This window comes from Falco naumanni, chromosome 13 (genome assembly GCF_017639655.2).
Source record: "Falco naumanni isolate bFalNau1 chromosome 13, bFalNau1.pat, whole genome shotgun sequence".
NCBI lineage: Eukaryota > Metazoa > Chordata > Aves > Falconiformes > Falconidae > Falco > Falco naumanni.
This window is the reverse complement of record NC_054066.1, coordinates 20213970-20239492: the sequence shown is the minus strand read 5'-3', so window position 1 is coordinate 20239492 and position 25523 is coordinate 20213970. Positions and strand designations below refer to the sequence as shown.

Below are 25523 nucleotides of genomic sequence, written 5' to 3'. Positions count from 1 at the left end.
TTACAAATAGAACAGGTAAGAGTGCAGCCAAATAATTCCTGATCTGACTGAAAAGAATAATAATCAACAGAAATTAATATACCTATGGTAAGTGCACTGGCTGATATGCCCTTTAAGATAGATACTTGCTTTAATGGAAAGAGGAGTGTACTCAGATCAACTCCCCCCCCCCCCCCCCCCGACCAAGTTTTAACACTTGAGTATTAATTTTTTAATAATCATGAGGTTAGAACCTAGGATTTTCTGGTAACTAGATAGTAACCACTATAATAAAGGATTTAATACACATTGGAAACTTTTACAATTCATTGGGATACATATTTACTGTATAAAAGGTAAGAAAAATAACCTTACATGTAAAAATAGTCTACGTACGAAACTACAATTTTACTGGCAAACATGGGAAATAATTATTTATGAATCACTGTCCACAAATTTTGCAGCATTTTGATTACCATAAACCTCATTAAATAAGGAAACACAGGCAAATATCTGTGAAGTGACTTGCCTGAAGTCACAGTAAGTGGCTGAAGTAAGAACACAGTCCTGGCTTTCCACTCCCTGTGTCCCAATCACCAATTCGACATGAGTTCAGGTTCCATGCCACAGATCTTCAGTGGGTATAAGCTACAGAAATAAGCTATAGAAACAGACTGTTTCTATAATATCTATGATTATATCAGAACTACAGCACTATTTGAAAAGGTATATTGATAGTGAATAACTGGCAGAGATAAACTGATATATAGTTAGTATGTGATATATAATCATATACTAAGTGATATTTACCTATGAAGCATTAATGTGTAAAAATAATTTTGAACAGAACTGTACAAGCAGTTAAAGTATCTGTTGAGAACATACCTTCTGTAAAAGTTGTAAGTTCAGACCTTAATCCATTGCCATTGACTGTTCATATAGCTTTTATCAGTTCACATTTCTAACACAAGGATTTATTTGTAACAAAATGGAAAATTTCTGAATATTCTGTAAATTAAAATTCTGGGTTACAGGAACAACCTACCATTAGTAATCCTTTGTGCATCTCTAAGTTCAATTAAATCACGCGGCAGCAAAACATTTCAAGTGCACAAATTCTGACAGCAACTTCTGCAAGAGATTTTATTCTGAAATAAACAAAACCATCACTACTTGAAAAATCAATCTCAGTGGAAACCTACAGCAAAAAAACCCTGACCGCTAATTTCCAGAAGTGAGGGAAAATTAAAACTGGTAAAATTATTTGTCTGCTTTCATTCCTAAGGGAAGACAGCGTCCGAGGAACACATCTGGTTTCACTGACTGGATGAAGCAAGCAGCACAGACTTAGTGGACAGAGAACCTCATGCTGTGAGTTTTGATGTTTTGCTACAGATTCAGTGTAGCAAAGTATGTCTAGAAATGTAGCAATCTCACATGGAAAGAAAAAAAAATAAATAACGAGCTGCAGCATCCATTCAGGTCTCAGTTCATGTTCCTACATGTAGATTCAATTTTTAGGTAATACAAGTCCTGAAACTTACCTGCAGTGAAACCCATCACAACTGTCTGGATTGCTGCCTCCTGAAAGTGATCTGCAGATTGCGGTCTGTCAGATATCGGGTGATGATACATAAACAGCTGCTTAAAACCCTCCGATGTATAAATGCAAGCAACCAAGGAAAGAACAAAATGGAGAAAAACTAAAACAAACATTCAAAGTTCAGCTTAAGTTTTATTTGGCAGTAAATAAAAATCACTGTGACAATATTCTGTAAGATGATCACAGGAGTGTGATCTTTTGTTAGGTGGCCATTGGATTACAAGGAAAATTGAAAAATATTACTGTATGCTTTTAACATATACACCATCCGGAGCCATTACTTCTTTACAATTTTTGTCTGCATTGCAGGCAAAGCTGCACAGTTACAGAATCAGATCAGAGAATTCCCCGTGACATTGTATATTGATTCAGAATAAGTATACGGATCCATTTGCACAGATGTAACTACAAGTTAGGGTTCACTGCAGCATCTGTCTTTGCTCCTTTCTGCAGTATAAACCATACTGTCATTTTAAATGAGTATATCGAAAGTTCATAGGGCAAGCAGAACTTCACCTTAACTAAAAGGTAAAAAGATTTTGCAAGTTTGCAACAATTAAAAGGTAGTTTTTCTTTCCCTTTTCCTGTTTCTCCTAGGTGCTTTTTAAACAAGTTAAAATAATTTATGGCAAATGATCAAGTATGCTGCATCTGAGAAATATTTTCTTTGTGTATCAAAAAACCTACCAATTTTCTCTTCTGCAACACTGCAGATACAAAAAACCTAACTATTCTTAGTAATATTTCAGGTTGTTACAAAGACTGTGGTAGCCAGTAAGTAATATACTAGAATATGAACGATATGGGAAATGTAATAAGGATTTTGAAGTATTTTATTTTGGCACACTTTCTAGGTATTAAATAAGCTTATCATCATAAGCTCTCTGTGCTGCTACTTCATGTTTAAAGATCAAATGATATTTTTGGAAAGCAGTTAGGTTCCAGCGTTGATTAGTGTAGCAAATGCTAATATGTTAATATGTATTTGAAAAATGCTTTGTATCAGATATTTCAAGACACATTAAAATAATTTTTGAAATGCAAATTATTCACTACTCAATGAGGTAAATGAGCAAAAATGACGGAGAGGGATACAGGGCTAAGAAACATTCCTGAATTCCCTATTCAGGGAAAAACATAAGCCACAAACAGAATTTTGCCAGAGAAATGCTCTCATAAAACCAGTGTCACCTTTCCGATTTCCTTCAAACCAATGCTCTCAAAGGCAGCTGTGAATGAAAAAGTAGGCAGAAGAACCCTAGCTGGTTATAACATACAGTCCTTGCTATGCTCTCCCATCCTTTTTCCATCCCAATGGCATGGAAAAAAAAGTTCCACTTCTTTTTCCATTCCATTTCACAACCACCAAACAACAATCACATAGGTCCACGAGTTGTATGTATACTATTACAGTATAGTGATATCCAAATTTCAGTAATGTCAGCATAGTTTACAGTGGAACTATGCAGGAAGTGCAGAGGAAACCAATTCCCCAATCTATTATACAAAACAGTTCGCTGAAAACATGAAGAAATCTCCTGAGAGAAAAATCAGCAAAGCAGAAAAAATAAAATGCACCTTTCCTTGAATTTTATTTTGACTCGGCCTCTTCATCCACGAATTCAACTAGCGGAGCGTGTCTATTGGCCTGGCCACCTTCTTGGAAATTAACCTTTTTTATCACTCCTGCCTTTGGAGCCCTTATGGTATGCTGCACAGAAAAAGATCGATAGTGAACCAGCAGAGTACCTTCCCCACCCCCCACCAGCAAACGCTAATATTACTCTTTGGTGCAATTAGAACAGAACACAATTACTTCCTCTGACATGTAGATTTATTTGAAACCTTCTTATTAAAATGTTATTGTAGTCCTTTTTTAAGTTTTATTTTGTCATCGTTATTTATTCTGGTAAGAATACTGGGGACAAAAATGCTATATAATGTTACATTTTGAAGTATGAACAGCTGAATGTTGTTTTACTTCACTAATACTTTTTGTTACTATAATAAACACCAGGCAGAAATAAAAATTTTTAGTCCAAAATGTTAATCATATAGTAGATTTGTTCCCTTAAGAGGAATCAGTAGATTTACTAAATGTAATTTTGCTTGCTGGCCAGGAGGCATCTTTATTGAGCAGCTATTTTGCAAAATCCATATGAAATACAAATGCAGCTACTAGTGCCAGTAAAGGAACAGCATGTTTATATAGCAATCCCCACACTGGTCTACTTGTTACTGTATCAGGTTAGTTTGCCATTGAAGTTTTGGTTCTTTGTAGTTTTCTACATAAGATTAGTCTAATATCAAAATATGTAATGCCAGATACTAAATCCTCACATCTAAGCAAGGATTCATTTTAAGCATAATTTGCTTTTTAAATTTTAGATTTTGTATTTCAATAGCACTGCAAAAAAAGAGAACAGCTCAGATAACAGCAGTCTTGAGATACCAGCTGGAGAGGCGCAAACATTTAGCGTCTAATTGCAAATAATTTTGGGTGTCAATTTTCCTTAGTGCAGTTGTATTTAATGTAATTTTAGTGTCACTTATAAAAGGGCATGATAAGGGAAAGGCAAATTTTCTCAACAATGTTAATTCTGCTACCGCAAACTGAAGTTTAAAATAATAGCCAAACCAAACCAGTCCAGGCCACAAAAACTATAATTCAAGCAATCTGAGCCATCATCAAGCAATATGACAAGACATAATGGGCAAAATGCTAGTCCACTGAATGCCGTGTGGGCAATTACAAAGAATCTTTAGCATACTCTTGGTAAAACTTCCAAGTAAATACTAAAAATGATTATAAACAAAGTAAAATCCTGGGCATAGTTACAAAGTCACCATTAGCTGAATTTCTCAATTAAGTAACTGCAGACAGTACAGATGCTTATATCGCAAACAGTGTGAACAAGAGACACACCTAGACAGTCTTCTGCTAGAAAAGTGAAAGGAGGAGAGAGAAGGATTGACAAAGCTAACCAAATTAATGTTAAAACAGCTGCAGAATAGCACGGATTATATAATCATCATTTGTTAATAAAGTAACAGCATATATAATCCTCTAAAATCTAGTCAGAAATGACACTTGTTTTGCAGCATATGAAGTGATACTGACATCTGCAAGCTACACTGCACCAGACTTTAATAATGCAACCAACACTGATTAAATTCTGGCCAGATGCTTATTTTCTCAGTAATGAAAACCTTTTATATGTCACTTACCTCCATTTTCATAGCTATCATAACCATTAGAGGGTCTCCAATCTGAACCTTATCCCCTGCTTTCACGAACACCTACAATTCAAGAGAAAATTGACAAATTAATCATGCACGTCTGTACCATTAAAAATCATTAGCTGGATCTTGGCTAGCACAATCCACTCAGTGATTGTTGTTTACAAAACAGCCTCATAATTTCTTTGTTATTGTTGAATTGGGTGTCTGGGTTCTCTAGATAATACTCAAGGAAAGTTAGGGGCTACAGAAGAGAGAAAGGTTCAGGAACAGCTAACAGGACAACCAGGAAGCCATCTGCGTATCAAAGAAACACAAGAGACAATGTACCCTTTCTGGGCTTAAAAGCTTCTATTTTGCTAAAGTGCAGAACTTCTTCTGTAGCCAGTCCCTGAAGTTTTTAAAACAAAATCCAGAAAGAAGACTGCAGGAGCCACCTAGTTTCTTCTGCAGTAACTGATTTAGGGTATTCACTCAGTATGCAAGAGATCCACATTAAATGTACTCCGCCCTCTGAAAGGTTCGTGCCTTTTTATTGCTAGCAGAATCCTTCTGTTGAATGCTCCTGGAAATCTCTTCTATCAAAACTTTGTCACTGTACAGAGGAATACACAACACTTGCTGAGCTAAAGAAAAAAAAAATACAACCAGAAGCAGCAAAACACACAGCTTAACAAAATAGGCATTTCTGAGTATTTCTTTTTTTGCAAGTGCATCTTGCATCTCTCGGTTAAATGAAACCGACCAAACAGCTTGTAACATTTCAGGGAACTTCAACTTAAAAAGTAATTAAGATGAAGAAAAAATTATTGAAGCAGTAGTTAAATACTCAGATCTTCCATAGCTCTAGAAGACTAGAAGCCTGAAAAACTTGGGTGGATGCTGAAAACTCAGAATAAACAGGGCGTTTTTCAACTGGGAGAAGTCACAGAGCACTGGCATTTCTGGCCCTGATTCTTTCCTGGCAGTACAGAAGCAAGCACCGTTTCTGGAAGAGTGGACTTGGATATATATTGGAGAATTAATTTCCTACCTGTATTATTATAATTACCTTTTCAACTGTGCCTGTCATGGGTGCTACAGCACCACTTTGCATTCCCACTGAACTCACTGCAGATAAGTACTTGGGTACAGGAAGGCCGACCTGAGCACTACCTTCCTGCAGAAATAAAATCAATGACATGCGAGTTAACAAAGTAATGCCACTAGTGCACATGCTGACATACAAGAAAAGAACAGATCCAGCTTTAGGCAAACCAGTCAGCTGTTTAGGGTGGCAGACTACTGGGGTCAGGGCAGCAAAAGGATTGTCAGCATGCTTATTACTTTGCCAGTGTCCTTAAAAAAGTCCTCTGATTCACCTAACTGTATTTTATCTTCTAAAGGTAATTATTTTTCTCACTCACTGACCATAAGCAACTAACTTACAATTATAGCTAAAAATTCAACAAGTATCAAAACAAGCAGCACAGAATGGTTTGGGTTGGAAGGGAACTTAAAGACCATCCAGTTCCAGCCCCCCCGCCATGGGCAGGGACACCTTCCACTAGACCAGGTTGCTCAAAGCCCCATCCAGCCTGGCCCTGAACGCTGCCAAGGATGGGGCATCCACAGCTGCTCTGGGCAACCTGTGCCAGTGCCTCACCACCCTCACAGTAAAGAGCTTGAAATTATGATTCTCTCTCATATTCTCTTGCCATTTCTATTGTTCAATTACATGGATAAAACTCTGAAATATTATACTTGTGATAAGAAAGAAAGGAACTTTACCGGAAAGAAGAGATAAATGGTGTTGTCCAAAATGACCAATCTGGACTTACACACTGTTCCATTCACTGAAGACCTCAAGTAAACTGTATCATCTTCATTCACGATCTCTCCAGAAATCAGGAATGTTTTATCTTGAATCTGAAAGTTAAATGCTTTTATAAGGATAAAGGCTAACCTTTCATCAACAATAAACCAGAAGTTAGTATTTGTAGAATACACTCATAACCTGGGATTCTTCACAGATAATTCTGGAACTTAAAAAAAAAAACAAAAAAAAAAAAACACCAAAACTTTTTAAATCTTATGTTTCCTTAACTTTTCAGGTAACAGACTGTATTCTGTATCCAATGCAATCAGCCCAGAAGATTAGCTAATATGCTCTCCCAGGACAATTGTTTATTATAAACTATGCAATAGCACTCAGCAAAGTACAAAGGTATACTATTTCTCAGGAAAAAGGCAAAGAAAAAAATCAGAATATTCAGTTTAGCGATGCTATTAGAATCCAGTATTTTTAATTTGTCCTAGCATCTTCTTCAAACTGAAAAATCCATACTATTCAGCTGACATAATAAGATTCCAGAGTGCCTTCCAAAAGACAGGTATCTTCCTCAGTCTTGGAAGCTTATAATACAAAAACTACAATATAGTCAGTAAACCTACAAAGGAGTGGAGGAGAACAGTGATGGAAACAGTGTCAATTAGACACCAAAACTGCAAAAGACAGACCAAATGGAAGGGTCCTTTATTTGTAGGTAGCCCTTTCATCTTCATCAATGGAAACTGCACCTCTGCCACAACTTCAGAATACAAAGACAGTAAGAATATGAATATAAGTGCATTACATTTAACTGGTATTTTTAGTTCTAAGTCTATCACCGAGCAAATAATCAGAGACTTGCTGGTCTTTCAGGATGTTGCAAGTAAAGATAAAATTTAGTTTTCATTTACATAGTTGCATACTATTTTTCTGTTGAATGAAAGACCTTATAACATGCATTGAAAGGATACTATTGATCCAATTCCTCGGGGGAAAAAAATTGTTTGCTTCATCAGTATCCAGAGCAGGGACACAAATTAGGGCAACACCCTGGGCAGCACTGTCAGTGCTTGTCAGTTCCACGGCCCAACAACCTGCTCTAGTTGATTGGCCTCAGGACAGGTTTTGCAGCACTCCAGAGGCACTGTCCTTCTCATAACCAGCTCCTGATTCTGCTTCTCCATCCCTTATCTCCAGGTTCTCTCCATTTCCATCTCAACCCCCATTCTTCCTTCTTCCCCGAGAGTCTACATTCCCCAACAGTTGCACTTCCCCTCCCCAAAAGGCTTCTATGGTCCTTCCAGCCTCTTTTTATTTTTTGCTGGTATTACTTATACGAGATAAAGTATAAAAGCTCTCCTGCATTACATATGTAATCAATACACTCAAAATAACCTGGGTACTACTTGAGGGATGAGGGCTATCTCAGTATTCATATCAGCAGCAATAAGGGTTTGAGTTACCCAACATGTCATTATACACATGAAAGCACAACAATTTTCTCACTATTTTTTTTAGTACGTTCATCTCTACACAGTCTAAGCAGCCCATAAATACTGACTTATTCTCATAATTCCCCTTCTCTGAATATTGGAAATAACAAGCTGGCCCACAGAGAGACTGCATTCTTGGGCATGCAATCATCCTGGGTGCCAATATTGAGAAAAACCCCATTTGACTCCAGGTGATGCACTCGGCAAAATACAACCCTCATAAGCCACACAACTGGAAACAATCACATATGCACACCCAAAAATACCTAATGTTAAAGGCATCTTTAGTTGTGCCCTATAGGACCTCTATAGCACAGACAGAGAAAGAAGCCAATTCTATGGGGCATCATTCAGTTTTTTAACCAAATTTACTGCTTCCATCATTTCTCATTTCATTTGGTAATCACTTTCCAATTTCCATCTTCAAAATAAAAAAAGTGTTATCTTACAGATAATGCTCTAGAAAGCTTTTATTTATCCCACAGGAGATCCATCTCATGCACAGAATAAAGCAGAAGTCCTGTGGAAAGAAAGTCTTTTTAAATGCAGATTTAAATCTAATTTCTAATGTTTTAGAAAGACAAATTTAAGGAAAGGGAAAATAAAGACTAAGATCTTTAAATACTGGGAAAACAAATGCTTTTCTTAGCCTTATTTTCAGAAACATTTTCGTAGCTCTTCCATGCCAATCCAGCATCTAGCACAGATAATTTCAGGCCAAAATAATAGTCTACAACAGCTACAAGCAAACCAGAAGTAGAATCCCATATCAGTAATTACCAAGCAACTTCAGTAACAGTTAATACTAAGAAAAGTCTACAAGAAACTGAGTCTTCTTTTATCTAATGAAATATCTAAAAAAATTGGACTTGTACCTGCATGTTGTATGACCCTCCTTGATTGTAACTTACAGCTATATCCACAACTGTTCAATAAAACAAAATACATACATGTGAGTATATTTAATTATAGGATCTAGAAACAATGACATAAAAACAATATTTAGTCTAGCATTCTTGACAAAAAGACACCTACTAATACTAAGAAAAGAACAAGTATTTTCAGATTAGCTCAGTACACACTGCAGATTTCATACTGAATTCTAGAAAATTTTCTTCAAAGATGAACACCTGAAATTATGCCCTGAAATACAGATTTCAGTGCTGAGGACAAAATGAAGTAAAAAAACTCAATGGCAGTCAGCTCTTTTTAAAATCTCAACCTTACTCATTTAAATTATGAACATTAATAGTGCCATTTGAATTTGGTTTATATCTCCTCAAGATCTAACAGTGCGGATTAAGCATGCAATTCTGTGAACTCTCAGCTTAAATTTCATAAAACTCATACTGCTTCTATTTGCCATTTCTTAGCCTGAATCTTCAAGCACCAGTTAAAATAATGTTATCCATAAAGTACGTCCTCTCCCTCCACGCACTTCTTTATCAACTTACCGTTTTCCCCATCCAGCAGAGACAGTTTTCTAGTATAACATATATTTATTCTTCTACCAGTACTGGATGCAAATGGTGAGAATTTATCTAGAACACAAAATACACAGAAACATTACTTTCATTCTACTTTGGCAAAACACAATGCTTAGAACTTACACCATAAAATCACTGTCCTATTATTACTACCATCATACATCTATAATTATATCACACATAAAAGATTGGGGAGCCACTGTAATAGTGACAATCCCTCCTCAAGCTTCAACACTGAATAAACATGCCGTGTAACGTGAAAACCTGGCAGTACCAACAGCACTTACTAAGAGTGTTAACTGTTCTCAATGAACACATCCTTGAACAGGACAAGAAAGGATGAGAATTCAACTGCAACACAGCACAGATGGACCTTTAGGTGAAGGTTTCAACTCTAAGAGTAGTCAAATGTGGCAGCAAATTGCTGGGGAAGACTGAAGGTTTTTCTTTCCCTTGGTGTTTTTGAGAATGGATCACATATACAGCTCTCAGATGCTGCCCGATTAGTTTATCATCTCTTGAAGCAAGGGACTAGTGTATGGAAACCTTTCCAATCCCACTCTCCAATGTTTCCAGGATAGTTAAGTGGAGAAGGAAAGAAAATTAATGAGGTTGTTGGCAGCATGTATTAGATTTATATGAAGTTTTTGTTAACAGTAATCACATGCCCCAGTGGTATAGCCATTAACAGTGCTGAACTCAAGAACGCTCACCTCCTGGAGTCCTGTTCATTCCGTTAAACCCTACTGCCTCTCCCAGCCCTAGCAGAGTCCATTTTATCTCTGAAGACCTTGGGCCAACTGTAGGAATAATAGTGGCACATACTCCCCTGTTCATGCTTGTAAAGGGCAGAGTACACAGTGACACCAATTACAAACGCCAAGGTCATTCAGATAGTGCTGTCTGCAGTGCTGCGGGGAGCAGCCTGTACATTACAGTGGTGATATATTCAGTATCTATCCCTTAACAAAAGTTACAGTCTGCTCTGCGTGTAAATATCTGACAGAGATGCCAGAATGCAGAACCCTGAACAGGCACAAAGCAAAAAGGGAGCATACAAGCTAAATAATTGCACATGAGCTCGCAGCACTGTCTCATCCAGTCACAAATAAAACAACACAAAAGAACGATCCTTACCATCTGACTGATCTCTAAAAGCATCTGTTTGCATCTTCTCTTTCAGTATGAGTCCTAGAGCTGCCTGACACATAACTTCAGGCGGGGTTGCCTTTTTGGTTGGAAATAGTTCATCATGGTGTTGAGGAATGAAATTAGTGTGCACGTTTCCAGCCTCAAATTGTGGGTGTCCTGACAGGCTCAGTAAGAAATCAATATTAGTGCTTAATCCTACTATCTGTAAAGAAAAAGAAGCATATTGCCAAATTGAAATGAAGTCATGAATGAATATACAGCTTTCTGCTCAATTTATGCATAGATGAATCTTTCTTCAGACAGCACCAAAACGTTTATCAATAAAATGTAATTAATTCAACTGGTCTAGTTTATTACAAATGAAAACACTGCTTTTAAAAAGAAAAGCAAAAAACCACAACACAAAACCAAGAGTAGCTTTCTCAAAAGCACTGTTTTCAAAATGCTACCTTTGTCCACTGTGAAGTCAAAGGATGTTTTCCAGCAATAGTAATGGGAAGTAATTTAGAAAAAAAAAAAATACTGTTTTGGAAAATCATGCTTGTGAGTATCTAAAAAAACATTCCTAATATGAAAAATGCCTCTTATTAAAAATGAGTTACAATAGTTTCAGATATTTCACATTTGATATTTTAATAGTAACAAAAGGGAACAATGACTTCTATAAACTTATTAAATACTATCCATTTCCTGTACTGCAAAATACCTAAGCAAAAACCATGAACATAGAAATAATTATTTTAGAGGAATCAGTGAAACTGGTAACTATATTGTACTGTCAACTGTCAACATTTATTGACAGAACTACTAAGAAAGTTCTGAAAAAAATTAAGGGAATTCTTTTATCTCTTTCACTTGCAATAATCTTCAGTTTTAGCTAAAATAATAGCAGGCCAAACATTTGCAGTACCTCAATCACCTTTATGTTGCTGATTTAAAAGTGTAAATTAATTCTGCACAAATAATATCAGTCTCACCTCAAGTTAAACCTTCTTAATTCCACTTTTCAAAATAGATAAGTGTAGGTTTTATAGGGGAAAAAGGGACCAGTTTTTAAAAAGAACCGACAATATTAAAAATCCTCCATATTTCTTTACCACCCATATAATCTAAAATATAGTTGTTAGAAATTACAAGCAAACATTGTCTGACACAAATTCCACCTACAAATTCCTTCAGTTTTGAGAAAGCTCACATTAAAATTGACGATGTTGTTTAGCCTTGCTCTTCTACAAAGTCCCAGCTGCATCATCCAGCTGAAGATACCACAAACTTAAGAAAAATCTATGTGTAAAGCTGGACTTCCCACATACTGACTCCACCAAAGAAAACAATTTGCAAATTAGGAAAAAATGCAGCTTCTGCAAACAAATAATGAATCTGAAATGGCAGTGGCAATGCAGGCTTCTTCTTGAAAACCACTTTTGGTTTATTGTAGTATTTTACCCATATTTTGTTAGCTCAATATGTTCATAAAGTTAGCTCCAGATCTGAAATCATACCAAGTTCTTTTTACTTACATTGTATCGATGCAAACTGTATCGCAACTTTCTCAGTGCTGCTTGACGGTCCTCGGCCCACACAACGAGCTTTGCAATCATTGGATCATAATGAACAGAAACCTCATCACCTAAAATATATTTTAAAAATCCTGTAACACTAAACCAAGCATTTCTGAAAGTTGGTAATGCATAGTACTGCACACCATATGGCATTCAAGTCTGACACAATTGACGGCCACATTTCTTTATGTCCTTTAAGAACCTTTGCATTTCAATTCCAAGGACAACTTCAGTGCAGACTATTGCAGAGGTAACATCACTCAACTTCAATTTTCTTTGTTGCAATCAGAACGAAGGATTGACAAATTGCGATGAGAATATAATCAGCATCATCCAATGGACAATAATTTGGATACAGGTAAATAAAGAGGTAAATAAAATATTCAGTAATTGACCAAAAGTACGTAGACAATCACAAGGAAGAATAATGCTGTAGAGATTAGTCTTTGTAACAACACCCTGTCAGACAAACTTGTTTAGGCCAGAGAGGGAAATGCTTACAAAGCAGAGCTTTTGATGTTAAATATTTCTCATCAGACCACTGCCTTCAGTTTTACCTTGTCTGACTCCAGTTTCTATCCTGGTGAAACTATCAGGTGGTGGGGTGGATAAGTGCAACAACGGCCCAGCCCCTGGCATAAAGTTATTATTAGGGTCTTCAGCATATATTCTAGCTTCAAACGCATGGCCCCGGAGTAGAATCTCCTCCTGCATTAAGGGAAGCTTCTCTCCTGCTGCCACCTGAAAACAATATTTTTTTTAATTCAGGATCAATATTCTGGATTGCCAATGTATGAATTATTAAATATTTTTCTTCTAAACATGAACAACTAGAAAGCACATTAAAAAAAAAAGCACAAGGACAAAAAAGTGGTAGGTCATAAAAGGCTAATTCTGAATTTAGTCCTTCCTTTTCTCTGGGAGTAACCAGTCAAAGGATTTTGAATTATTACTGTGTAAACTGACCTCCCAGTATTCCACGCAGCTGAAACATAACGGAAAAACAATCTAATATTTTTCTGCTGGTTGTGTCAAAAAATAATTAAATGTTTAAATTAAAGCCTGGTCAACTAAGACAAGATTTTATTAGAGAATAATTGCTCCAAAAGCAGATGATAAAATGGATTAGCAACATACGCTGTTGATTCTTCTGCATACTGTGGGACCTGCACACTTACGGAAATATTTCTTAAAGGGGATTTCTAACAATTTAAGAATGTTTACTGGGGAAGGAAAAATTGTTTTATTACTCAAAGGAATTCACATGGGAAAATACAAGTTCCTATCAAAAAAAATTTGTAGTAACATTTCATCTTCTTTTGAAATGTCAGGGATTTTCCATACTCTGCCTTCTGCCACCTAACTCTGGGCTTCAGCAGAGACAGCACAATAGAACTTAGTCTTCAAAGTACTACTATACAGATTCACAAACATAATCTCTCCAAGAACTGACTCATTAAGCCACATGTGAAGACCACCACACTTTTCCACTCTATCTCTTTCTCTTTCTTCCAGTATGGTTTGTTCCCTGCTCCAACTCAGCACTCAATTTTCATTCCCAGATGAGGAACCCAAAAGTTCATCCTTTTTGCATCAGCATTTGCCATTTCAGTTGTTCTTCTGGTTACACTAAACACTCCCCTACCCTATCTTTACTTAAGCTGAATGTGTGCTGCTATCCTCACTTTTGGATTTATCTAACCTGAATCATTTTTCATTCCAGTTCCCTAAGGTCCAAACCTTTTTGTTATCATTTGAAGATGTGAGTAATCTCTCTGCAAATTGGGTGTGTGAGGAAATAACCTGTTTCCAGTCCACACAGCTAGACCTTTACTTTAGAATGTCACTACGCTGGTAGAACATCAGACGTGTTTTTGTGATGAATCTCCAACAGCCTGATCTGAGAATGACTTTTGGGCCAGAGATACATTTGAACTAGAGTTTTAAAAAATTTTCAGCGTGGCAAGCGAAAAATCAGGACCCTACTCCCGCCACTTTCCACATTCTCTATAATCTCTCTAAATACACTTTAAAAATGTTTTTTCTCTACACAACTGGAAGATGAGTTTGTTGGAATTCAAAGCATCTCCACAATCCTCTATAATCAAGTAAAATAATATAAGATGTTTCTTTGGAGCAAAGGAAATTCTACCCTATTAGCTGAATAGGATCTGAAAACCTATCTGGTCTTTCATAGGCAACGCCGAAGAGTACTATTCACCCGAGAAGAGGAACTCTACATGTAGATTCAATTAACACTTACCCTAAGCTGCCACTCTACCAAGTCTGTTCCAGTGATCATCTCAGTAACAGGGTGCTCTACTTGCAGTCGGGTATTCATCTCCATGAAGTAAAAATTGTGTCGTGAGTCCATAATGAATTCCACTGTTCCTGAAGTATTTAATAAAAGGGCACTTCACCAAAACAAGATTTTTTCAGAATGGACACCTAAGACAATTAATTTATGCCTGGACAAAACTACTATTTCTAAATCAGATACACTGAATTTCATTAAATTCCACACAAGTTATCTTAACACAGTCACACAACTGAGGTCTGAAAACAGAACGGTTGTTTCCTTGCACATGTATACATCCTGTGCTGTTTAGTAGCCATTCTCCTCACAGCAAGAGCTGCATTTTGTTAGAGCTGTAAAAAGTGCATCAAGCTGCTTTTCAGTATTGTGTATACGTATTAAGGCATGTAATTATTTCTGGAAAATAAGTATCCCAAGAAAGCAGTGAGAAAAACTCACAAATTATTTTAGCAGCTTGTTTTTCATCTTGGAAATAGTGTGGACTTTGTACAGACAGTGAGTGGTACTTTTCTTTTAAAGGCTTTACTATTATTTATACGCTGAAAGAGAAATTATTTTTCCCTTGCTCTGCTCAAATTTACTAACATTCACAAGGCTCACTTTCCAACAACAACCTAGTTGATAGAATTACCTGCTCTGACATCTTTTCTTTCTGTTCCTCAGCTGACACTGGTCTTAAGCTCAGACCAGGTACGCCGATTTGAATTTGTAATTACATCAAAGTCAACTATGTGATTACTTGCTTAAACCTCAAAAAATCTGGGGGATGTGTGTCATACTCTAAAACAATCAGATCCATTTGCTTTGAGACTTAAAGTCTTATTAAGTTAAAAGCATACCTCTAAGCAGCCATAACTCCACACTTACCAGCTCCCACGTAATTCACTGCTTTAGCTGCTTTGACAGCAGCTTCTCCAAGTCTCTTTCGAACTTCAGAATTAATTCCTGGCTGTAAATAACAGTAATACAAAACCCTATAAATTATTGTGAATTTTGGTGATATTAAACATACTGTGAATTCATATTTTACCGTATTTAGCAACGGTAGTGAAATCCTTATTGATGTTACACTTGAAATCTACGTAATCATTCCCTGAGAATCATTTTCCTAAAGAAAGTAATTTTTTCAGTTGGAACATTTTCTGCAGCAAAATTAAAACAGGTATTGAGAATTACAAATAAATCACCACCTGCTGAATAAATTTGATGGGGGTTAGCATTTACTCTAAAAATACGTCTGTTCATAAAAAATATTACAAGAACTTTCTGCTCACCCCAGGCGCCTCTTCAATGATCTTCTGATGTCTCCTTTGCACACTGCAGTCTCTTTCAAACAAATGCACTGCATTGCCATGCTGGTCACCAAACACTTGCACTTCAACATGCCTGTTCCATAATAATACATGTTTCAAGGTATTTCAATAAAACCCCAATCCTGCGACTGACTTCACCAAACAGAGTTTGAATGTGTACACAGTCCTGTATGCTTCAGTAGGACTTCTTATAGATTTAAGTGTCTTCCCTTAAACAGCCAAAAATGTAGAAATGAGACTGTTATTATGCAGGATTTCAACTCTTCCAGACTTCCGCAATCTCCTAAACAAACTAGCACTCTAAATGCCAGCTACTGCAGTGAAACCTCATAGGTCATAGCACAAACAAGATACTTACGTAAAGGCTGCTACCTCTATATTAGTTATTTTATCCACTTCACTATTATACTGTAGCAACTCACAAGAGGCAGCAGCCCTGGCTCAGGAATAACATTGTTTATTTCAACACACTATTTCAAAGGACAACTATTAGGTGGCAGAACTCCATTCCATGTATAAAACTAACAAAAATCTCTCACTATTCTAATAATCCTCTGATGCTGGCAAAAAAAAATCCCCAGGAATTTAATGAGATTTTTCTCATGCCCATCTGACAGCATAAGTAGGCCACCAGTTTCTTTAGAAAAAATGCTTTCTTTATAGTGATGCTTCAAGAAAAACAGATGTAAAGTATAAGAGTATCAAACAGACCTCTGTGAGAAGTTCTTTATAAAAAAATCAATCAGCTCAGTTTCACATGTCAGACATGAGCTAAAGACTATGGCTTCTGTTCTAATATCAAAATAGGAAAAGATTAAATAACTAGTTTAGGACACCTGAGGGCAGCAAACACACCACGTCAGCTCGATTCAGGTCTGTAGTTTAAGAACTATAACGCGATTACTTTTTTTTCTAGATGCAAATTAAGTTTAGAAAGCTCACTCAAGGAGGAATATCAATATTATTAAATGCCACTGTCATGTCTCCCAAACAGCAGTATTTTAATTCTTACCATTCAAAACAAAGTCACTACAAGAAATTCAATACATTATAAACAATCCTGACTAAAGACCTGTCATAGTGCAAATAAAACATACAAGACCCATTTTCATCCTACTACTAAAACAATTATGTTTACTTAACAGTAGAATAAACATTACAGTGTTTAGATTACAACATCTATTTCTCACCTTGGATTATCCACAAATTTCTCAATCAGCATTGCATCATCATTGAAAGACTTCTTTGCTTCTCTCCTAGCTGATTCTAGTTGGTCCAGAAACTCCTTTTCTGAGTGAGCAATTCTCATGCCCTAAAACACAGGAAGAAAACACATCTAAACGTCTTAAAATATGGTAGACAATAAAAACTCTTGTTGCACAAAAACAGCAAGAAATGAGCTTAACGATAAAAATTTTCCCTTCTTTCTTAGAACTTTAGCAAAATGGTGTATCAACTTCCACTAAGATAATTCTACCATGTCCCAGAAGTGCCAGAAGAAGTGTAAAAAAATAGGTATAACTCCACTGGTAAAGATAAGTAGGAAATTCAATTTTATTCTTAAAACATCATAGAAATTTTCCAAGGTTGGCAGAGAAAACTTGATTCCACTACAGAAAAAATACAGTTATTTTGGAAATAATTAGAATTCTCTATCATAGTTTTTATAGAAATTTATTTCAGAGTAACATCAGATTTAGACAGTGAATTCACCATACATTAAAAAGTGTCTAGACACCAAATACTTAAGTAGTATTTCTAATCACTTCTTATGCAACATTTAAAACTGTTAGCAAAAACAGTCACAGAAACTATCACAGAGTAATTTCACACAAACAAATCCAGAGGACAACCTTTCTGCTTACGTGAATTACTGGAGGCCCATTGAAATAAACAAAACTCTTCTAATTATACCAGCTACTTATCTTGTGCCTGACTGCACCACAAAAGGAACTGAGATTTCATAGTGCTAGATTGGACATTAATAATAAATTTTACTGAAAAGTAGTTTGCCAGTTTCTTTGTTTTCAGATTTCTTTTAGAATACTCTATGACAGATACCGAGACATGCTAACTTTACACCACGTGAGGAACAGATTAGCTCCTTTACCTTTCCTCCACCTCCGCGAACAGCTTTAATCATTACTGGATAACCTATCCTCTTGGCATGATCCTTTAGACACTCATCGGATTGATCTTCTCCATGATAACCTTCAACAACAGGAACGCCAGCAGCAGACATTATAGCTTTGGAAGTGCTTTGACAGAACAGTTTTATGTTTAGAATGATGGTAATATTTTTCTCTTACTTTAAGCTCCAAACTTGTATATGTTCCCAATGTTAATTGTCCTCATAAAAGTAGTTCCCGTGACCTCAACAGGACTACTTACATAAATGGGTTACATACAATTGGATTGTAATTAACCAAATGCTTCAAACAGGGATTTCTTTTTTTCTCTCCAAGCCCTCCACATAAAAGCAGTAATTAGTTGCAGGCTTACTGTTCTTTCCTATCTTTTGACCCACATCATAGAGGCTAAAACCTAACATTTTCAAATTATAACGCCGTATCCTGCCAAAACTATATTTAAAGTTGTACAAAGAAAAAACTCTTCATAAGGGATGGATTCACAGCACACACAAAACACTCACACACACAAATGTAATTTCAAATATGCATGCAAAACTAGTTACATTACAGAAGCAGTTTACTCTCACATTAGGAAGTGATTAAAAAAATTCTCTTAAATTAATATTACACAGTTCACGTATTAGTAACAACCGTATTTCCATATTCTTGATTCATACTTCATACCCTGGAAACATTCCTTTGATTTAAGTAACTAAGAATAAGATCCTCTTTAATGAACAAAACTTATCACCCCGTTTTACATGATCCATGACAACACCTGATGATAAGGTGTTTCTTTTTCACCGTTCAAGACATTCAATCTGACTGCTAAAGCCTTACCTATGTAAGATTGCAATGCCCCAATTCTGGAAAACTAAAATCAGTTCAGTATTTAATTACCAAAATCCTAGTAAGTGAACAATCTTGATTGTTTCTATGTCTATAGGAATCCCACATCTATAAACCAGGAGCTTATTCCTTTGAGGAAAACCATAGAAATAAAACACAACGGAAATGGACAGAATAAATAATTATGGGGCAACCGGTCATTTGTAAACTAATTTAACCCTGCCAAACTGTAAATTGCATAACCAAGTAACAAATCAGAAATAGATACCTCTTAATACCCATATCTCTGATAGCAGATGAAGGCGGACCTATGAAGATGATTCCCTCTTGCTTGCACAACTCTGCAAACTCCGTGTTTTCTGAGAGGAAACCATAACCTGGATGAATAGCCTAAAATAGAATAATGTTACCAGCCTATTTTTATATCAGTTTAGCTTAGAAAACCCTGAAACTTCAATAGAATGCTAAGGAAACACAAAATGGAAACACCATGGGCAAAAATAAAGAACTAAAGAGCACAGAAGTAACAGAAGATTTAAGGTCATGATCTATCTACCTGTGCTGCTGAGACCCTGGCCACCTGTATTATTTTCTCCATTGCCAAGTAACTTTGCTGTGAGGGTGCCGGACCAATGCAAAATGCTTCATCTGCCTGTTACAGGAAAAAATAGACTGTTTATTAGATAATAAAAAGCAAATTTAACTGAGTTTCTGAGCTAATTATATTGCTTATCAGACTGCTAGCATGCAACAGTTTAAGTCGCTGCCTCTCTTCATGGAAAGACTCAACAAGGTGAAACAAATTCTAACTTTCTTCCCAAAATCGAGTCCATTCTCCAACCCTCTGTGGCTACTCTGGAGTCAGAGCACCAAACTTTAATGCACTTCCCCTGAAGTTGTCAGGTGCTGAGACAGAGACTAGGCAAACTTTTCATCGATTTAAAGGAAACTTGGAAGCAGCTCTACGGAAGTGAAAACGAACTGCATTAGCACACAAATCTACTTTCACATTAAACTTATTAATGAGAAATAGTTATGAATGAACATCAATCACAAACTTAATGAATATACTTCACCATTGCTACATGCATGGAATTTCTGTCTGCTTCACTATAAACTGCTACAGACTTCACACCCATTTTCTTTGCTGTTCGCATCACTCTGCAGGCAATTTCTCCTCGGTTTGCAATAAGAATCTTTTCTATGTTGTGACGTCCTATTTAAAAAGATGAAGAACAGCAAACAATTTTTAAAAGAAATATATCCTTTAAAAAATTCCTGGAAATAAAACAATTTTAAAATTCAGCTTTCTTTTTCACCATTTGTAGTGTTTATACATTTCTTCCAATAATGAAAAAAACACATGCTTCACCCAAAAGCATGTCCATGCTAGTCTTGGAATTTTTTCCTTAGAAGTCCTTATGCAGAAGTAAGTTTCATTTAAGTCTTTTCTTCCTTTTAGAATCCAAGAAATATATTCTAACCCTAAAATACCACTTAAACATAAAACTTGATGCTTATCTGTTTACTGTGTACGTTCTGGATCAACTAGAAAACAATTAACACCTGTCCCTGCCCCCTCGCCCCCCAAAACTGACTCACCTTTCTTTGAAGGGCACCACTCCCCACTGATACACAGCCACAAAGAAATAACAAGACATGAATTTTTTGTTGGTTTTCTTCTTTAAACAGTGACTTACAAGCGTCTATTAAGTGTCACGAGAGCACTTACAACATGGTAGAAACACAGGACCAGCACAGCCAGAGACCTCACAAGCAGAGCTAAATAGCTTAAAAGTAACTAATAATATATGTATCTCTGAGTTCTAGAACATGTATTTTTAGACAACATGACAACAGGATCAGTTTAAATAATGTTGCTAAATACTCTTTACTTTTCTTCATATATTGTTTGAATACCATTATGCCTAAAAAGCAATTCTCACAGACTTTGCAACAGAAAAGGACTCAGAGGAAAACATCACAAAAATGAATAGTTTTCATTAAGTTGACTATAACTAAATATGACAGATAACATTATTCAAAATATTGTTTACACATTAAAAGATGACTTCTGTTAGGTCACCTACAGACTACTGTTTTCATAAACTGTGTAAGTATTGAATATTTATCTAAAAACCCTACAGTTTTTCAGCAACCGCTGGTCTAAAACTAACTGTAAACCCATCCACATTACAAAAGCAGTTAAACCTAGTAACTAAAGAAGTTAAATTCCATACCTGTTGTTGAGGCCCATTTCACAAATCTTTGTAATTGGTTCCACTGCCTGTACAATCACAAACGCACAGAAATGTTACAAAAGTATAAAAAGAAGGGGCAAATGAGCTACTTTTATTTTCAGGCGAGAAGAAGACAGCACTAAAACCAGCTCTGAAGCTGTGGATACAACTATTTCCACAGAACATACTCAAGAACAACACGGAAGGTTACACAGACTTCACGAGATCAAGCATTTTCATTTGTGTTTGCATTTAGACGCGACAGAAATTATCCCCTTGCTTTTTTTAGCAGCATTGAAATATAACACTGAAATAGTCAACATATCCTATTAAAAAACAAAAAAAAAAGGCAAATAAAAGCCAAACACAAGACAACACTCTTAGTGGACAGAACAGCCAGCGGCTGGCATTTATTGCGGAGAAGGCAATTGGTGGTATTTGGGGAAAGGAGACATTAACAACCACCAAAAAAGAGAAGTTTAAAAAGGAGACAGGAATTGCTTATAGAGAGAAAAGGGGCAAGAGAAAAGAACACGAAAGGCAGCAAGGAAGAAGAGCTACGAAGAATTCCAGCAATGAAAAGTTAAACCTCAAAGGACTTAACGCTGAAGAGATGGGATAGCGAAGGCTCAGCGGCTGGGAGGAACGGTAAAAGCAGACTCCAGGGCTGTTCCAATTAACATATAGATCAACTCTGGAATCCTGGATCGAGTCCAGCAATTCTTAAACGGTACCAGACAAAAACACAGCAGCAAAAGGCAGTATCAGTAACCGGGGGGCAACCGGCGCAGCCCCCCCAGCTGCCGGTAGCTGCGGGCACCGACCCCTGCCACGGGCTCCGCACCAGCTGCTTAAAGCCAAGGGGTGGGGGGGTGGGGGTGTTTGTTTTCTTTCTACAGAGGAGCCCGGGGTCCGAGTATATCCCGCCCCGAGCAGCGGGGCCGGCCGGGCCCAGCTCCCCCGCTCCTCCCGCGGCGCAGGCCCTCTCCCCTCCCGCCTCGGGCAGCCCGGCTCCGGGAAGCCGCCCCCGCCAGGCCCGACAGCCGCCGCCGGCTCCCTCCCGGCCGCGACCACCGCTGCTCCTCAGCCCCCGCCGTTACCGGCCGCCGCCGCAGAGCGCGGGGAAGGGGCGGGGAGCGCAGCGGCAGCGCCCGCCGGGGCCGCATCCCGCATCCCGCCCCGCACTCACTGACGCCGCAGCGCCCGGAGGCAGCAACAGCCCCGCGCGGCCGCCAGCACCAGCGCCATGTTGGCGAGCGCGGGGCCCGGCGGGACGGGGGGTGTGCGCGGCAGCGCGGCCGCCAGTGGCTGCCCGGCGGGGGCGGGCTCAGGCGGGCCGCGGCCGGGCGGAGCCGCCGGGAGCCGAGCCGAGCCGGGGCGGGAGGGCACCGGGAGGGAGGTGCGAGGCGCGGGGTGCTGCGCGGTGCCGAGCGCTCTGGGGAGGGGGCGCAGGGGCTGTGAGGTGGGGGCGCAGCCGGGCCCACCGGCGGGGCTTGGACAGCGGGAAGCTGGGCAGTAAAACAGCGGGTCAAGTAAACCTCGCAGAGACGTGGGGCGCTGCGGGCCGCAGCAGGCTGCTGCCTTGCTTCACCGTGTGCCCTCGGGCGCGGCGCCGGGGGCTGCAACCGGGCAGCGGCACGAAGCGTGCGGGCGGCTGCGAGGGGCGCGGGGCGCTCCGGCACCGCAACGGCCGGGCCCGGGCACGGTGGCCGGCCCGACACCGCGGCGTGAGCGGGGGCGGCGAGGGAGCGCCGGGCACCCCCCTCCCGGGAGCCGGCCGCGGGCACGGCCCTGCCGCCGCCTCAGCCCGCCAGGCTTGGCGGCCGCCGCGGTGCGGGGCCCGGTGCGCCCGCCGGCCCTGCCCCTGCCCCGGGGCCCGGCCGCTCACGGCGCCGCGGGGGGGGGGGGGGGGGGGAGGCCAGTCGCGCCGGTTTACCCAGCCCGGGCTACCAGTAACGTCCAGAGAAACCGTGGCGCTGGCAGGCGGCAATAAAGCACCTCCAAAGCAGGGTGCCACATGGCCGTGATACCAATATTACTCATATACAGAAATAAAAACCCCTCAATCAGTAGCAGTTAGTCAATAAAACACGGATTTCTAGCTTGTTTCCAAATTGCGGGGGGGGGGGGCGGAGCGCGGCCCCTGACCCTCGCTGCCAGGGGTGGTGGCTCTCCCTCTAAAGAGGGGACTTTAAACTCAGTTATTAACTGAAAATTCCCCTCGTTCCTAGATCATCCACTTCGTTCAAGACGATGTGCTGACAGCGTAGAAACCGCCTTTTGAAACCCAAATTAAAAAAAAAAAATAAAAATCAGCATGTTTAATTTGTCACTCAACAGAAGACGGCAGCGTTCTATGCAGCTCGCCGCTGAGCGCTGGCAACACTCACAACACACAAACCAGAGGCGGCGGTTACACCCTGAGCAGCAGGAGTAGTGGTAGCTGCAAACTCGTTGCAAATCTGTGCTTGGTGCGGGCATCCCACAAGTGTGGCTGCTGAGGCTCGCAAAGTCCAGTGGCATCGCCAGATCCCGCACGTGTGTATTTGAAAGTGCAAAGTAGTAAAACTGAAATGCAGAAAATAAGTTTTCTCATTGACACCAGTAATACGCTTAATGTGCGTGTACGTAGAGGCACTGTGATGAACCTAGTGATGCACTGGGTAGTAGAACATCATAATTTGTTTGAAATATTAATTCATTTTCCTTGAGAAGGTGGAAAAAAATGTCATTTTGTGGCAAAATGAATGAGGTTAAACATTGGCTGCACCTGTGAATCACATTATCCAGAAATTTCTGGGGTGTAGGAAAGCCCCAGCAAAGCTGAGGTTTAAGAGCAAGATCTGTGTCTGTAATCTGCACAGATCTCCTGACTCAGACTGAACGCTTTCCTTTTTCCCAACAGCCATTTATTTTGTTTGTGCATGCGGGGAATGAAACCTACTCCTTTTTAAAACTCTGAAGAAAGAGTTAAGTAAGGAACTGGCCAGTTACATTATAATTTAATAAAATACTTGGTGCCTACCAACTCCATAGACAACAGGACCTGCAGAAAGAGGGAAGTGCAGGTTTTGTGATGTTTTGTGGCTAGCTGGGAAAGGCCAGATGCTGATGGAAGCCCAGGAGTGTGAGCGTTGCGGTGGCTGACAAACTTCAGGCATGCATACCCTGCATCACTGGCACGCCATGGCTGCAGCCACCGATGTGAGAAAGAAAGTGCAGTCTCCAAGCGTCTTGGCAGCTTACTAGCGAAGGGTTAACTGCATAGGAATCTTTCTCTCATCACTCCTCAAACTGACGCTTTAAAACAGTACTCCTTTTGTTGTTCTACACACTCTGATGTTAAAGCATTTCTTCAGTGAATCCCAAACTTCTTTGCTTTTGGGACAGTCGGTGGTGTGACTTACAGATGGGGTTTTTTGCCTTAAAAGGAACTTGGTTCACCAATCCTCCATCTGCCATTCAACCTTGTCAAGAAAGAGAGACCTTGGAGACACCCAGCATCCTTCGAGGGTCTGCTTCAGAGCCGCCCCCACAGGAGATGAACATGCAGAAGGCCCCAAGTAAATCGTAGTTCATCAGCTGAAATGCATCTTCCAAGCGTGTATTTACCAGCCCGGCTTCCAAAACTAATACAAACAAGCCAGGAACCTTGTCCACTAAAGAGGTGTATTGCTTAGGTGAACCTGGCACCCGATCTAACAGGTTACCAGGCCAAGCAAGTGCAAAGAGCCAAACAAAGTGGCCCCGCTGCCCTGACAGCCCTGCTTTTCTGCTGCAAGGCCATCCAAGGGGCTTGTGAAGTTTTCACCTTGTGATCTTTAAATTCTCCATCATGTAGAGGTGTGCACCGATGCTAGAAATGGCGATAGCGAGTGTATCTGGTATTTTATCTCTGGGCGGCAGGTTCCTGAATCCACTGCCAGCAGCGAGGAGGTAGGTTTCTCTGCCCCATCTTTACCACGCCTTCTGCTTTCCTGCAATCCAGCAACCACCTTTTCTTCTTCTTTAGCAGTTTCAGAGTCTTGTCTCGCGCACCACAGAGAAGTTAGCACCCCGCTCCCACAGCTGCCCGCCCCGCTGCCGTGCACCTCCCAGCAGCAGCCTCAGAGCCAGTGCAGAAGCCGGTACTCAGAATGGGGTCTGGCTGCGGTTATTAGCCAATCTAGATCCAGATCTAGACAGACTTGGTTTCGATTTTCTCTGAAAAACCTTCAAAGATGAAGCTGAAGAATTTTTGAGTGCAAAATATTGAGATGTTTACCTCATACTGTTGTCCCATGGTTATGATATTTTAAGCTGGCTGTGGGTGTGACAAACAGCAAAGTCACAGAGAATCATAGTTT

General features: G+C 39.3%; 1 protein-coding gene across 1 annotated transcript; it reads right to left on the bottom strand.

Moving 5' to 3' along the window:
• Positions 1 to 1694: 1694 nt before the first annotated feature.
• MCCC1 (methylcrotonyl-CoA carboxylase subunit 1) lies at positions 1695 to 22468 on the bottom strand. The gene is made up of 19 exons (XM_040612973.1): positions 22367 to 22468; positions 21178 to 21224; positions 20014 to 20153; positions 19494 to 19589; positions 19206 to 19327; positions 18067 to 18214; positions 17147 to 17268; positions 15918 to 16029; positions 15511 to 15592; positions 14590 to 14717; positions 12884 to 13067; positions 12285 to 12394; positions 10750 to 10966; positions 9580 to 9666; positions 9001 to 9050; positions 6593 to 6730; positions 5874 to 5981; positions 4811 to 4882; positions 1695 to 3293 (listed from the first exon to the last, which is right to left on the bottom strand). The coding sequence occupies exons 1-19, from the start codon at positions 22423 to 22425 to the stop codon at positions 3174 to 3176; spliced, it is 2142 nt and encodes a 713-aa protein (XP_040468907.1). The 5' UTR covers positions 22426 to 22468; the 3' UTR covers positions 1695 to 3173.
• Between the last annotated feature and the right edge of the window lie 3055 nt (positions 22469 to 25523).